Raw genomic sequence first — 16,053 nt, 5'->3', positions numbered from 1 at the left:
TAAGGCGGCGCAACTGTAATATAAGTTTACAGGGCTTAGTCGCTATAAATGTACTGCATAGTTTAAATTATTGAAATCGTTTATCGGTATGTCCATTTTTATCATACAGTACGTTTTAATAAAACCAACATAAATGATTTGTATTTTACACAGTGGCGTATATTTTACCATAATAACGCATATTTTATAAAAAAAATACTCCCATTGATTACGTTTTATAATAATAATAATAAATTCTTTATTTCAAGTTTAAAAACTCATACAATACAATTAAATAAATAAAACAATAACATAAAATTAAACATAAATTGAATTGAAGCAGATGCTATAGACAGATCCTTTGTATTACATTTATATATTATTTACCATTTTCGTCCAGGTGCACGGCTGTCCAGTGCTTTAGGATCTTATTGCTCGGGTTGACAGTAAACAGCGCCAGAATATCATTTTGCTGCGAATTTTGCCATACGTTTGCCCAGACCGAAGCTATGCGTGACCGCATGATTGCATAAAAATCAGGTACTCCCGCATCAGCAAACATGGTCTTAGCACTGCAGTAGCGAGGTTGTTTCATGAGTATTCTGAACGCATCGTTATACTGAACCCTGAGCGCGTTATATGAGCGTTTGGTGTAGTTACACCATAGTGAGCATGTATAAAAGCACTGGCAGAATGCCCTAAATAGAGTAGTTTTTACGTCCGTGGTGCACTTGGAGAATCTTCGCGACAGCATGTTACAGCGGACCGCGAGCGCACGGCGCTCTCGCTCCATGTCCATGTCGTCGCGAAGGTTCTCCGTTAGAAAATGGCCTAAGTACTTGAAAGATGTTACGACCCGAACCGGCGAACCATTCAAATAAACTGGCGGAACTACCTCCGGACCCTTGCCGTATCGGAAAACGAGCATTTCTGTTTTTAAAATATTATATTTTAGATAATGCTGTTTCGAGAATGTTTCGCAAATAGTAAGCAATTGTTGGATACCCTGGCTTGAGGGGCTGAGAAGCACCATATCATCGGCATAGCTCAGGTTGTTAACGCATATATTAGCAACATGGCAACCCGTCCTCTGGTACCTCTCAGCTCCTCAATCAGACCATTGACGTAGAGGCAAAATAGGTCCGGAGAAGTTATGCCCCCTTGACGTACACCACACTCTAGCCTATAATCGTTAGAGAGGGTGTCGCCCCATTTCACGTTGTTTGTTTGGTTTTCGTACCAATACCTTATACCAATACCAATACGTTTTGATTCGTTGTATTCAGTAAAGCTCCTAACTAGGGCTCCTGATATCCGTGATACACGCCGATCCGTAGCTACGGGTTCTTAAGCCCGGCGGTACTAAGATCACGAATTTCACGAACACGCCAAGGTACGTACCTCGTACCTGCGTTCGCGACCGGATTCACGTGACACGCCGTGACCGTGACACGCCATGATACGTAGCCCGTACCTGCGTTCGTGTGCGGAGCTTCGGGCTCGGTTCCGTTGGATAGGTACTTATCGCACGTCTCGTAGTTTCGACACGCCCGGGAGAAAAATAAATAAGGCCTAGGTATTATTGAATTAAGTTACCACTTAGTATTGTATTTTTTGCATCGATTTGAATATAATGGTTATATCTAAATAATTTATGGGGTTATCCTGTTTTTTGTATAACCAGCTAATGATTAATAGTCAAAACTAGCGACCTGCTCGTTGCATAGCACTATTATAAATATAAGGTGTAAAACTCCCTAGTAAGTATCATTATAATTATGAACTTAAGCAACGCTGTGCTACTGGTTGTCATTATTAAATCAAGAGAAGACATTTTTCTCTGTTAAGTATTAATGAAATGAATGAAAAAGCAAACTTGAACTTGTAAAAGCTTGCTACTATCAAAGAATATAACGTAGCCTAAATATAAACAAGGCAATCCTAATCCAAAGAAACAAAAGGGTCTGCAAATCTTCGGTAGGTATGATAAAATTGATAAAGGTAATACAGGTAAACAAATTCAACAAAAACACATGTACGGGGCCACGGAAAAAAAGTACGCAGCTGCAGTTCTTATCAGTTTCGGACTTTCGGGGCATTAAAGAGTACTGTTTATTTCTAGATTGAAGGTATAGTTTCTATTTTCCTCCGTGAGCTTCTACGGGTTATCGTCTTATCTATTGTTTAAAAACCGCAAAGGCGCGTGCCACTATAAAAAAATGGTTAGGCCGCATAGGTAGCGTTTATTGAATTACTACTCTATTGAGCACGGAATAAGATTCATTATGAACTAATACAGAATTCTAACAGAATAGCTGTCTGATCTCTATTGGTGCGTCTAAGGTAGGCGACTAAACGCTCTCAAACCAGCTTAACTTGTGACACTGCGATCCGAAACAAAGATACGTATTCGAAGACCTCGCTTGCACTGGTAATGCGAGCGCACGGCTAGCTAGCGCAAAGGAAGCAATGTTATGTTTCTCGAGGAGCAGGTAAAAAACAGGGCCGGTTTTTCACAAAAATAAACAATAAAACAATGGTAAAATAGTAATAAATATGTATATCCATTTAACAATCCCGCACTACTAATGTTAAAATAGACCTATATGTTATAATTATGTACACTAAAATAAAGATATTATTTACAATAGAGTACACATTTAGTAAAACATTTATACAAATTTATATTATGAGTCAACAAAAAAATAAGTAACATATACATAATAGTGTATGCATAAAATAAATAAATATAAAACAAAATATGCATATCGTTTAGAGTCAAATCACGCTAACTCTTTCAAGCAAACCATACAAACAGTGTCAGTTTGTTAGAAGTCTGAAGAACGCTAACTCTTCAGACTTATTTATTACTATTTTACCATTGTTTTATTGTTTATTTAAAATTAGCCTGTTTAAAGTTTAAAATTAGCAAACAACTGTTTAAACAGTTGATTATAAAAATGAGTATATCTCGTTATTATTGTAATTACACAAACCCATTCTGTTAGATGTGTACCTACTATTTAAATAGTGTTATGTTTTATCTCTTTAAATTAAACAACGTAAAACCACCCAAATATATTTGTGTGAAAATCCGGCCCTGTTTTTTACCTGCTCCTCGAGAAACATAGACAAGACAAGACAAGACAAAGCATTTATTGCAATCATATTAAGTACACAAAAATTACATAATATGTACCCTGCAAGGGCGCAGCAGTCTTATAACTAAATAACAATCTAGTACAAAGATTATATATAACATTGCTTCCTTTGCGCTAGCTAGCCGTGCGCTCGCATTACCAGTGCAAGCGAGGTCTTCGAATACGTATCTTTGTTTCGGATCGCAGTGTCACAAGTTAAGCTGGTTTGAGAGCGTTTAGTCGCCTACCTTAGACGCACCAATAGAGATCAGACAGCTATTCTGTTAGAATTCTGTATTAGTTCATAATGAATCTTATTCCGTGCTCAATAGAGTAGTAATTCAATAAACGCTACCTATGCGGCCTAACCATTTTTTCATAGTGGCACGCGCCTTTGCGGTTTTTAAACAATAGATAAGACGATAACCCGTAGAAGCTCACGGAGGAAAATAGAAACTATAATAATGACATATTATTGTTAGAGCGTTTTATTGTATGACTAACAAGCTAAGCCAACATACCGGGTTTTTTTTTTTGGAGATAAGAAGTGCAGTTGCACGTGCAGACAAAGATAATAAGATTTGCGAGCGACTTATTAAAATGAAACAAACAATATACATAAGTAGCTGTGGGCTTTACCTTTTATTCGTGAAGTTGAAAGAAGTGACCGCGATGTTTTGTTTTACAAATTCGTGGTATTTTTTATTTAATCTGGAGGGAGCAGTTTAGAATTTTGAACTCACATTCATTGTCATTAGTTACTCCTGACATCATAGTTGGTCTCCTGACACACAGTGTTGTTGTATTATTTTAGCAACTCGTTTGTGTTCCTGCCGGTGAGTAAGGTTGCCAGAGCTCAACGAGGGGGGGGGGGGCGGGTTTAGGGTCGGCAACGCGCATGTAACTCCTCTGGAGTTGCAGGCGTACATAGGCTACGGATACTGCTTACCATCAGGCGGGCCGTATGCTTGTTTGCCACCGACGTAGTATAAAAAAAAATATATTAAAGTAGCTATTCATTGTAATTAATGTTTGGTTCTTTTCATTTATTACTCATTAATATTTAAAAGGCCTTACTATTGAAAATAAATTTTAATTGAAAAGTAATGAAACGGAATTAGAGCTATGAATAAAAAATTCATGATAAATATTTATTCGTAGCTCTTAGAGACCGCATCGTATCTTCACTCAACGTCGCGGGCGGACCGAACCGGCGTGTTCTTAAGATACGTGAAGCCGTGATCACGCCTACACGGATCTACACGGATTCACGTACCCTAATTTCACGTAGCCGAATGTCACGTGCGGAACGGACCAGAAAACCGTAGCCGTGAATCACGAAACCGGGCGCACGGCTACGGGTTCACGAATCACGGACACGACCGCGAGCCCTACTCCTAACCATGTCTAAACAATTTGCATTGCCACATTTGCATCGTGTTTCACAAACTCAATTGTCTTACGTCGTTGCGCGTTGCAATTTTGGCACACATTGACCATAAAATCTCATTTCAAGGTGTCGTTGGTGTGTAGCCGAGTCAACACTTCGTTTACCAATCCCTAAAATATGGTGGAAATGTTTTTTTTTAAATAATATTCCTCTGTCCCATATGCGTAGTAGGTGTGTGATGTCTACTTACAAAATAGCCGTAGACTAATCTGTCTAAATGAGATACTTCCGTAAGAGAACGATTGCCTATATATATTGGGTTTAAACACAGAATAGAAATAAACAGGATGGATACTATGTTTACATATTAGTGATTCAACTAGGTACGTCTGGTTTGGTTTGTCACTAAATACCTACTTTTGGATTATTTTTATCAACTTTGTCCCTCTGTAGGGAGAAGGTGGTTTTGTCGACTGGAACTTACAAGTCCTAAGCCTCTTGCTATTATTGATGGATATAAGTGGGACTGGTCGATCTTAGGAAATGTTAAAAAAATCTACCAACGAAAGCACATTTGTCAATTTTACTGCAAAGGAAAAAAAATACTGCATATTTAACACTTGCTGTGTATAATAAATCTTTTTTCTTTCTTGGTATTCAAAAGTTAACGAACGTCCCTGATCTAAAAACGTTCTATTTTAACTATGTCTTTACAATTTCTCAGAGATGACACCGGATAGCTGTGTTAACTGTCTGTACATTTAAAAATTATGTCGTAATTCAACTAATTCTAAGTTTTTCTAATTGGTGTGTTTTTTATAACTAGATATAAAGAAATGTAAAGCCGTTATGTAAATCTAGTATTTAGCACCAACACTACACCAAGTCTGTTCTATGTACTAAAGACAACATTTTTTATGACTGGCAGGCTAAGCCATTAATTGGGTAATTTTGCACGATCGCCGTCGATATTAATGGCTACATAGTTGATTTCTAACACTAACCACAAGTGAATAAAACTAAGATTAATGTTCTTGCGCACCACGAGACGTTAAACGAAGTCTGTTTTCTAATGCTGGAGATTTTTTCCGCGATTGTTCAGCAACATAAATAATTGTGTATTATTTCTACTTGTACTTTTGTTGTCTATTTTACATGGCTATAATATACAATAAAGACAATATTTAAACATAGTCTTATTTCCTTTCGCTTTAATTACTGTTGCTGATGCTGACCTGCCAAACAATTATTCATCCAAGCATCATCTATTTAGATTTATCAATTTTGCTATCTGCATACGACCAACGGGTTCATTCGGTTTGAGATGATTGTGGCTCTTTAAGAGCCCATCAACGTGCTCACTAGCGGCACTGCTAAATAATTGTGATTATTTAAATTTAACGATAAATATTTAAAAAAGGGGGCCGCTACGTACTGTATTTTGTATTTAAGTACCTTTTGAATACATCAAACTAGTTTTTAGGGTTCCGTAGCCAAATGGTAAAAAACGGAACCTTTATAGATTCGTCATGTCCGTCTGTCTGTCCGATTATGTCACAGCCACTTTTTTCCGAAACTATAAGAGCTATACTGTTCAAACTTGGTAAGTAGATGTATTTTATGAACCGCATTAAGATGTTTATTATATTGCTGGATTCGTCGATCTATGAACTCAAAACAAAAACAGCCGTTTTAACTTTGGACGCCTAGATTGACGTTTGCAGCAACGTAAAAATTATTATGATGTATTCAAAAGGTACTTAAATACAAAATACAATACGTAGCGGCCCCTTTTTTAAAATATCTATCGTTAAATTTAAATAATCACAATTATTTAGCAGTGGCGCTAGTGAGCACGTTGATGGGCTCTTAGCCTCTTAAGCGGTTTGATCCGATATATTACCCGTGAAAAATCCGCCAGATATTAGTCAAAAGATATAATATTATTAGTGATTTCAATGATCTTTTTTATTTGAGTTTGAGTAAGACGCTAAGGCGTTTCTAAAATAGTCACCATGTCAGTTGAAATTCTGACTTTTCTCCGCCCAAATAGACTTGTGTAGTACTTGCTAACTTTGCTAAGTGGATGCCTATTCGTTAAAATTAGCGTAAGTTACTCATACATCTGTTCAATTTGAACATGAATACCTGTGTGTGTGTGTTTAGTGTTGTTAGTAGGTACATATTATAAAAGTTGCATTGAAGAAACCTCAATGGTGAGGAAAACCGTCTACAATATGGTTTAACCCGTCTGCTCTTTGACACTAAGTAATAATTTTAAAGTCCAATAACTTAGAAAAAGACGACTATCTAAGTGTCCCAGCTAAAGTCTATATGGGTTAGGCATTTGAACCGACAGATACAGTTGCATTGGCTTAAGTGGTCTAGTGGATTCTAAGCAAGGACACTAAAATGAGGACCGACAGGTAGTTATACTATAGATAGACCGATGATATCGCCGTGGTGTTGGGAAGAACTGGTTGCACAGAGGCCAGGACTTCAGACAGGAATGCCTTTGGCTTACAAATAAGGAGACCCAGCTGATGATGAAAATTGTAGAAGTAGATACAATAAAAATGTTGTGGCTTCAGTTAAGTGAAAAGACTGCCAAATATATTTGGATCCCTCATATCCAGTCAGAAGATAGCCTCGCAAATCTGCCAACTTAAATTCCCACGTCGTAGTCATTGTTTACGCTTGAAATCAGTCTACTTGTGTAACGAGCACTAACAGCTGCGAAATCAAAACTTGTTACATGAAACAAGCCATGTGTATCCACAGTTGTTTCTTCATTGTTTATCCCGCCGGCGTCTGTCATTTCCCGACACTTGGCGACACCTGGCACAATTCCTAACATGTGTTAGCCGATTCAAATATTAACCTTTTTGCATCAAGGCCATTCTTTTCCTACTTAGCATTGTCATAGCTTTTTGCCACGGATTTCCTGTCTGGGGTTCAAATGGGGTCATTATAATTTTACCCTCTTAAGGGATGATTTTCGTAATACAAACTATCCTATGTCCTCTCCCGGGACTTAACTCTCCCCACACCAAACTTCATCGGTACAGCGGTGAAGGAACTAGTGTTGGTAGGAACTCTTGTCTTTTGAGTCTGAATATAATGAACTTGACTCGTTTTTACGAGACTCGGCGCTAAAATAATTTCTGAGGCTTTTAAGTCCCGAGGCGAGTCCTTTATTGAGCCTTTGTTAAGAGCAACTCAAAAGGACTCCAGCCTTCGAATAAAGACTCCGGCAACAATTTTATAGGTCTTAACTATTAAAGAAATTAAAGAGATTTGTGTACCTAATCCACAAATATTACTTAAAGACAATGCTATACGCAATTTTGCAAACAAAAATTTAGAGTTCAAGTGAAACAAGTCTCTACAAAGAACTGGGATCTGTAATAAGTTGAAAGGAACTCGATTTTAGACTTAATTTAAGAGTCGGAAAACTGAGTCGAGTTTTAAAGCACAGGACTCAAACGACTCGAGTCTTAACCAACACTAGTAGAGACTGAAGAGGTAACAGACAAAGTTTTTTTCCACATTTTATAACATAGGTAGATATATAGTAGGGATGTCAAATCATTAAAACTATAAAAAGTTTGAAACAGTATATTGGTACATTTTATGAAATAACACAGATTATAAACATTTCTGAATTACATTTCGCGCTATAATCTCGTTCTGCCGAATGATAGGCGCATGCATTGTGGTTCCTCTTCGATAATGCGAGGAAATTGTTATTAATAAAAGTAAAAAATATAAAACCTCTTTGATGAAAGCACAATCTCAATCACCATTGATTTCTCAATCAACGGGTCATCAATCATCTGTGACCTTAACATGTTGTCTCGGGCCGTTGTAAATAAAGGTGAATATTAGACCAGTTTTATCGTCGTGGTCATACATTTATTTCAGGTAACATACATTTACTGCTTAAAATAAGTATGTAGTTTCCGCTTTGAATATAATGCTTGTGGTATTGGCGGGACTTCTTTATAATACCTGACGGTAAGGAAAAAATAATTAGTAAAATGATGATGCAAGTATAGGTTATACCAGTGAGGGCACGCGTCGTGCCCGTTCAGACTAGTACAAGTGCACCATTAAGACATTACACTACATTCCAGTGCTAGAATGCCACTGACACTTGCATCAATCAGTTACTGGTCATAAGTAACTGCTGTATGACAGCTTCAATTTCTTTTAATTCTGATATATGGTACGCCGTGGTCACCGTGCCCTTCGTCCACAGCCTTGTCAGCCGTGCATAAATAAGAATAAGAAATATTTATTAGCACAAAAAGTTACAAAATTTAGATTAATATTTAATTGTACTCACAGAAAATTGAAAAAAAAAATCAGCTCTAAAATAGAAAACATATCCATGTCGATTTATTCTGTAGGTCTTACCTCACAAAACCTCCTAGATGCGAAACAGATTTGTCATTAAGCGGAACCAGTAACGGCTCTCCGAGGCCTTGCGGCACCTTTATGAAGTATCTAACACTGCTGGGAATCAGTGCACCTGCAACAGAACTTTGTTAAAATCTTTGAGACTATTTCGCTGTTGTAGTTATTCTATCCTAGTTTACCTTTTGCATCGTATCTGTACTTGCGCAGCAGCGATTGCATCGTCGGATGGATGTTAGAACGTACCACGATCGCGCACGGCTGCAAAATTGAAGTAAATTGATCCAATAAACCCATCGTATTTCTCGGTTTGTCTTTCATTCCCAAAAAATAAAAGGCATGCATAAGCGCGAATTACTTTTGTGACCAACGGGCAAGGCATACAACTTGCAAAACCTTTTGTATTCTACTTACCCTCCCTAGCTCCCTACGTCCGTTCCAGTTTTGTACCAACGAGTTTCACGGAGTTAATGTGCGAATTACATTTGATATTTATTAGTGCTCTTTATCAAAAGAAAACATTGCAATAAAACCAACCGGAGCTAGTTTTCCCCCTGTACTTATTGTCTTTGTAATAAATACAGCGGCCTACTGTAAGATGCAACCGTGAAAGCGCTATAATGAGGAGGATTGGAAATGAAAGATATCAGAATTTACCACAATCGCGTACAGCAGCGGCAGCAAAGTGGATTAAAACAAAGTGGATCCGATAAATCAATCGAGCAATTTCTAAAGCAAACAGTGTTCCACCATCAAGGCCACCCACTTTTCACTCGCGTCTGGTTTCACATGTTTTACCAACTCTATTGCTAAAGAAAATAGCGTTGTGAGGTTAGGTTACTAGAATCTTAATATTTTTTTGTAGGAAATCTAATAAGTCTTCCAATGTTTGAGCGGGTTCTGCACCGTTATTAGGTGTTTTTGATAATGTGTGATCAAAATACCCTGGTGATGTATGTGTACAATGGGTGATACATATATATTACAGCTAATTATAGTCCGATTCTCCGATCGCATCAGGGTTTTATTTTGTTCCTTTATCAGTAATTATAAATTCATTAGACCCGAGAGTTAATTACAAAAAGTAGTTTGGATTAAGTTCATAATTGAAGTAATTTATTCGCAAATGTTGTGTACCTTAACTACTTAAGTAAGTTGACTATAGATTGTACATGTAGTGATTTGGTTTTATTGTCAGACTGAATATATTTTGTTTAAATAAATAATAATCTGGTCCATATAAATAAAGTTTTGCAGATTCACCTTTTGTGTGAAAGGTCCACTTAAACCATTTAGGTATATTACCTCTTTAAGTTTCCCAAGTAGTTTTGTGTTGTTCTCGGAACTGTCTAATATTTCTTTTTCAGAGGATTCTAATGCCATTTCTTTTCCATTATCATCCTCGTCTTCATCGGATTTCGATTCGGAGGCGAAATTAAAAAATGGATATCGCAGAGTTGAGTCTTCATCGAAAGTCATCACGTCTCTTTTGTAATTCCTCGAAAACATCGTCTAAAATTAAGAAATCGATATTAATGAATAAAAACATATCTGAATACGGGTCATTCAAATTTTTCATGCTATTAATCTATTCCCAGAAAAAGGTATTATAGATATTGAATTCGTTATTATTAAGCCTCTTTGTCCATCACAATATATGCATTCTACAAAAAAGTGTACAAACACTTAAGATGTACAGAAAAGTACAATGGCTGATAAATACACTAGTTATTATAAGTTTGAAAGTACCCGTTGTCAAATGTTGCCTATGTTAAACCAAAAATAAATAGTAAAAATGGTAAATATATTATTTGATCCGGACAAGTTACTAGAGTGTTCTTTTTGTTGTGGCTAACTTAGATATTCATTCAGATTCTAGGCTAATTCTAAATACGGTTTTAATCTCGGACCACTTCAGTATCACGGTATATTTAAAAAAAAAAACTCACTAAAATAGGTACTTACATTTTCGACACACAAAAATCTACCTAAGACAAGAAGAACCGTAACGATCTGCATGGCTACTACGAATGGGTCGATTTTTCGGGTCAGGTTGGTTAGCGGTTTAGTAAACACGAGGCTAGTTTACTTTTAATTTGAGATCTTGTACCAACATTCGACGTCTGTACCGTTATTTTAAATAAACATCAGGCTTGTACGACAGGTAGTTTTGTCTGCAGACACTACTGTGATTTGACAGGAAAAATTGAAATTTGTAATTTATATGCATTTATTGAATAATAAGTTGTTTATTTGGGTACTTATGGGTACTTTTGTCACTATGTTGTTCGTGTTTAAGAAATAGTAATTGATTTTGGAACGGCGATCGACACTCAACATCAATGCTACCTACTCTCATCGTAAGTTATATTTGGAATAAAAGAAGTTAGATTTTTTTAAACACTAGTTAAGGAATTAATGTTGATTAGTTAACTATCAATGTGCCCTGAGATTCTGAAAATATATAAATATCATTTGATCCCGATCCCAGTACCTAGTCTAAAATTATCTACTTTAAACCTAATTTGCGAATCTCTGCTGTTGTTTGCTGAAAGATTATATGCTGTTCTATTACGCTCTTGTTAATTTAATGATGTACCTTGCAATACGTGGTGCGAATTAAAATAAATTTAAAAAAGTCAAAGATAAAATAGTTTACTTCATATACACATAAATCATTGAGATGAGGAATATGATGGATGACATAACAAGGGAGGAAGTAACCATTAATGCGAAGGCTGAACGAATAAGTAGAGTGTGTAACTCGATAAACTAATATAAAAGACTTCTATTCTAGAGGCACTTACTAGGTCGGACTTACAAACGTGGCCCTGGTCATAGTACTGATTTAATAATTATGATTGACGTCAAGCGATGTGCTGCGTCTCCCTTCCCTTGAGAAAAGCAACATACTGCAACTGGCGAATCGATTTAATTGCCCCATTTCACTGCCACGGCCACTTTGACAAGAATAAAGTACGTAGTTTGCATTTAAAATAATCGTGTATTTTCCAAGGGTTGGATGATTCATATTCGCCTATAAATGTTTGTTTATTAGTCGATGAAATCTCTTCATTCTTCGTGATTTGACACTCCCGTAAAATAAATCCAATTTGGCCTTATAAAAATGTGCTACTTGTATAGGTGGTGTACCCATATTTCCTTTGAAAACAAATTATATTTTCTAGATATTCTCCATCTATGCTCTGTTATTCTCTAATTCCCCTCCATAAAACTCTCCCGAGCAGCCAAAGCACGTTACGACTATTAAGGCGATTTAAGATTTCAGTGAAAGTTATATATCCACCATCGCGGTCTAGTTCTTAGCAGATATAAACAAGTCTTAGTTAACCAGTTGGTTTCAAAGCATGTGTTTATGAAAGCAAACGGATTGACGAAAATATCTAGATTTGAGTCCGTTGCGATAGTTTTGATAAACAAGTTTAGCGCATGAGAAATCTCGTTGAAGTTGGCGCTCGTGGATATCGAGGGACAATCGTACATAATTCAAACTACTTTGTGGTCTTCCTATATCTTAGTAGCAATTTAAGGTCACGCTATATGCACTTACACTAGCGCGATATAATTTAATCCAAACCCCAAAATCGGATGGAAATGGCCGCTACATTATAATATTCACATTTTTATAGTAACAACCATTAAGACGAAAGGGGACGACCGCCCCGAAACCGCCTTTCCACACAAACGTAGTCCCCATTATCCTCTCTGGATATTAACATTATTGAAAATATTTAAAAACAATGTGTTTTGATCATAGCTATGCTCGACCGTTGATTTTTCGATTTTTGCTATATTATAAGAGTTAGGAGCTTTTAAACATGTGTATGAAACCTGTTTTTCGCCCCTAACGTTTATAAAAAAAAAAAAACTAAAAAATTAAACGTTCGGGCATAGCTATGACTAAAATACATAAAATAATGTAAAAATAATTTTCATAATGTCAATATTCAAGGAGGAAAATGAGGACTACGTTTGTATGGAGAATCGATCTTCCCCTTTCCTATTAAACATACTGCAGAATGATATTGCTTTCCCGATAACTTATCCTGTTTGACATTGTGTGGGCGACGAGGAACGCCCACTCACGAGAGTATTAGAGATTCCACGTGTACGTGAGAGGCATGAATAAAATAGGGGTTAGGATTGTTACAAATAATCAGGCATTATTCTACCGAAGCTCGTCTCGCCGCATCAGCGTCTGTCTCTGTCGGGCTGTTAAAAAGTAATCTGCTAACGTAAACCAACAATCTGGGCACATGACTCTGCTTACAGATCTGACTTCAAATCTCGGCGAGGATAGGTTTGTGTGAGAAGCACAAAAAATTCCAAAGACTTAGATGTCATTTTTAAACTAAACTTTTTTTTATAATTTTATAAATAATGAAAATCTCATTACAAAGTCTTATTTTAATACAATTTCCTTAATGAAATAGGTAGGTACGCAAGTGTCTAGGGAATTGTATTGTAAATTCACCGAATCGAGTGGGGCCTTGACGCGTCCCACTTTTCGCAAGGACGGGACGTTGAGGAAGGTCGTTTTACTTATTATATACGAATTTGAGTAAAAAACAGATAATACCTCGGCTGCTGTTTGATGATTTAGTATTTCTGATTCTTATATTACGCAAGCAGTTATTAAACATAAGGCCACATTGTCTATGATTACCTACTGAGGTGACTGTAGGTGAGTTAGAAGTTCCGGCAGACTATTAAGAGTTGGCACCAGAATGGTTCAATATTGATACTCCATAATTTCTCGAAAGAAAATCTAAGATAATAGTACATTACTACAGAGGCCGGGACAAAAGGGGTTGCCGGCCGAAGACATATAGACATATAGATAGGGGAGGATAGGTCTGAGGCGGGCAACCCCATATTTCCCGCCTAAAACTACCTAAAACTAACGTGTCTATATTACTATTTCGCTATATTTTAACTCGGTTTTAATAGAAAACAGATACTTCATACATTTATATTTGTATTATGTTTATATTATCATTTATGTTTATATTATGCTTCACCTGCAATGTGGCCTTAAGCATGGAGTACAATGCCCACAATGTTGAAGACTTTTTAGATTCTGCCAGTTCTTTAAAATATGCCAAAAACACGTGTTCTGAGAAACTGGGCATTTTTTTTTGGTTTTCTAATTTATAAAATTGTCATAAGTAACCATATATTTCGCCTTTGATTTTGCCGGCAGCAAGTTCTGTATAGCCAATTCTGCTTCTGCTCTTAATTCAGGTGGGGTGCAATCAATAATCATTTCTTCGCCGCTAGTTTCGTCTGAACTCATATTGAATTATTTATAATAAAACAAGATTACAAACAACAAAATTAAATCCGATAAAACAGAATTACAGCGAAAAATTGTCAAGTTTTCCGCCAAACCTTTTTTTTCTATACGGTTATATAGAGGCACGTTTCAGTAGACATTTTTAGATGAAATTTTAATATTTCAATGTGTATATGTATAGTTAAGAAAAAAATGATAATAATGTGTTATTTGTTATGTTCATGTGGATTTGGCACTAAGTAGATACCAAATCGTTTATTGTTTTTTTTATACGCATAGTGGCAGAATGTCATGATGCCTGTGCCACAAATTTATGTGGAATGGAAATTAAAAAAGAGGACTCTGTCGGCCTATGCCTGCAAGATTTGTATGAAATTCCATTATCGAGAATTCCTCTTGTCCTAGCCGCACTGAAACGTCATACTTCGCAGCCACATAACAGGAACATAACGTCAATATTTCATTGCATGTTTGAGAAAAGAGTATTTATTTACTCTCACGACTCACGAGACGCATTCAATTATATGGGTGATGACCTGATGACCGTAGAAATAATAATGATAGAATAAGATTGAAATAATGAATGAATGAAACAAATGAACCGTTAAACAACAATATAGTACATTACGATACAAGTGCGAAAAATAGGAAATTCGAAACGAGTGGCGATAAATTAAAACACGACCGAAGGGAGTGTTTTAAATCGACACGAGTTGCGAATTACCTATTCGCACATGTATCGTACAACGTTTTACAGTACATATGGCCCTTTAAATGTTCGACACAGTAACATAATATGCTACTTCTCGCACTAGTGCTATAAAGTAGCCCCATATGTACTGTAAAATACATTACAAACAAGTATATTGATAGGATACTAACGTGTACCTGTTATACCCACATATAACATTGCGTAAATAAGTACAGCAAAAATACAATACGTTCGTAATGTCACTGTTATTTGAACAAATGCCACGCTCATTATTATTATTATATCCAATCCATATTTACTTTTTATGTACCTCAGTTTGACTTTATACACCAAACCGGCTAGTTGCAAAGTTACATCCGTGTTTTTAAATATTCATCCTTATTGTTAAAATGTCTTTTCTTCCGGGTACCTTATTATAATAACAACCAGTGTTCAATAGTGTTTAGTAGCTTGCACTATGAGTCATCAGATCAGTGATTGATAGTGATATATCATTTTGATTCGTCTGCCGTCCGTTGTGTGCACCGCGCAGCACGTATCAGTACTAATCCTTGCACCATTATTAGTCTTTAACACTTTTCTAGAGAATAAGTGAGACATTCACCTGACAAATTTTATTCGATATAATGTCGAAAAGTGCTGGTAGAAAATTCCGGAGTTCTGCTAAACCGACTTATAATGTAGCGCATAACTCTCTGTCAAGATCTTGCCGACGACGCCATTCCAAATTAAGAAGGTAAATGTGATACGGTTATTACAGTTTTTAATTTAGTTTGGATTTCATTATCTAGCCTTTAAGTCGTAATAAGTAGTATTCGTATCTGGCTGCCAGAGTCGTCCATACAGGCACCTACATTGTAGAAAAATGTGAGTTATGAGCTTTCTAAGATTATTTTTGTTCATTAAACAAGAACTTTTGGCCGCCAATTTCATTATGCTAATAATTATTATGTTACTGCTTCTCTTCTGTGGAAAGACAAGGAGTGGTTTCTAGACATAATGTATTTCATGTATAGTTATGAATACTTCAGCAAGGACGAATGTGTCAGCATCCTAAAAATATTCCTATTTATTTTGCTTTTTATGCCATTTCCTA

The 16,053-nt window shown here is 36.3% G+C and overlaps 2 protein-coding genes across 3 annotated transcripts in view; one reads left to right on the top strand and one right to left on the bottom strand.

Moving 5' to 3' along the window:
• Positions 1 to 16,053, top strand: part of LOC133526814 (uncharacterized) — a 110,344-nt gene that overhangs the window by 61,822 nt on the left and 32,469 nt on the right. The window lies entirely within an intron of this gene.
• LOC133526873 (uncharacterized) lies at positions 8,112 to 11,148 on the bottom strand. Its single transcript, XM_061863703.1, has 5 exons — positions 10,894 to 11,148; positions 10,234 to 10,440; positions 9,111 to 9,189; positions 8,929 to 9,043; positions 8,112 to 8,520 (listed from the first exon to the last, which is right to left on the bottom strand). Exons 1-5 carry the CDS (start codon positions 10,945 to 10,947, stop codon positions 8,445 to 8,447), a joined length of 531 nt encoding a protein of 176 aa, XP_061719687.1. The 5' UTR covers positions 10,948 to 11,148; the 3' UTR covers positions 8,112 to 8,444.

This window comes from Cydia pomonella, chromosome 17, assembly GCF_033807575.1.
Source record: "Cydia pomonella isolate Wapato2018A chromosome 17, ilCydPomo1, whole genome shotgun sequence".
NCBI classification, from domain to species: Eukaryota; Metazoa; Arthropoda; class Insecta; order Lepidoptera; family Tortricidae; genus Cydia; species Cydia pomonella.
The sequence above is the reverse complement of the archived record's forward strand: the minus strand, read 5'-3'. Positions and strand labels throughout refer to the sequence as shown.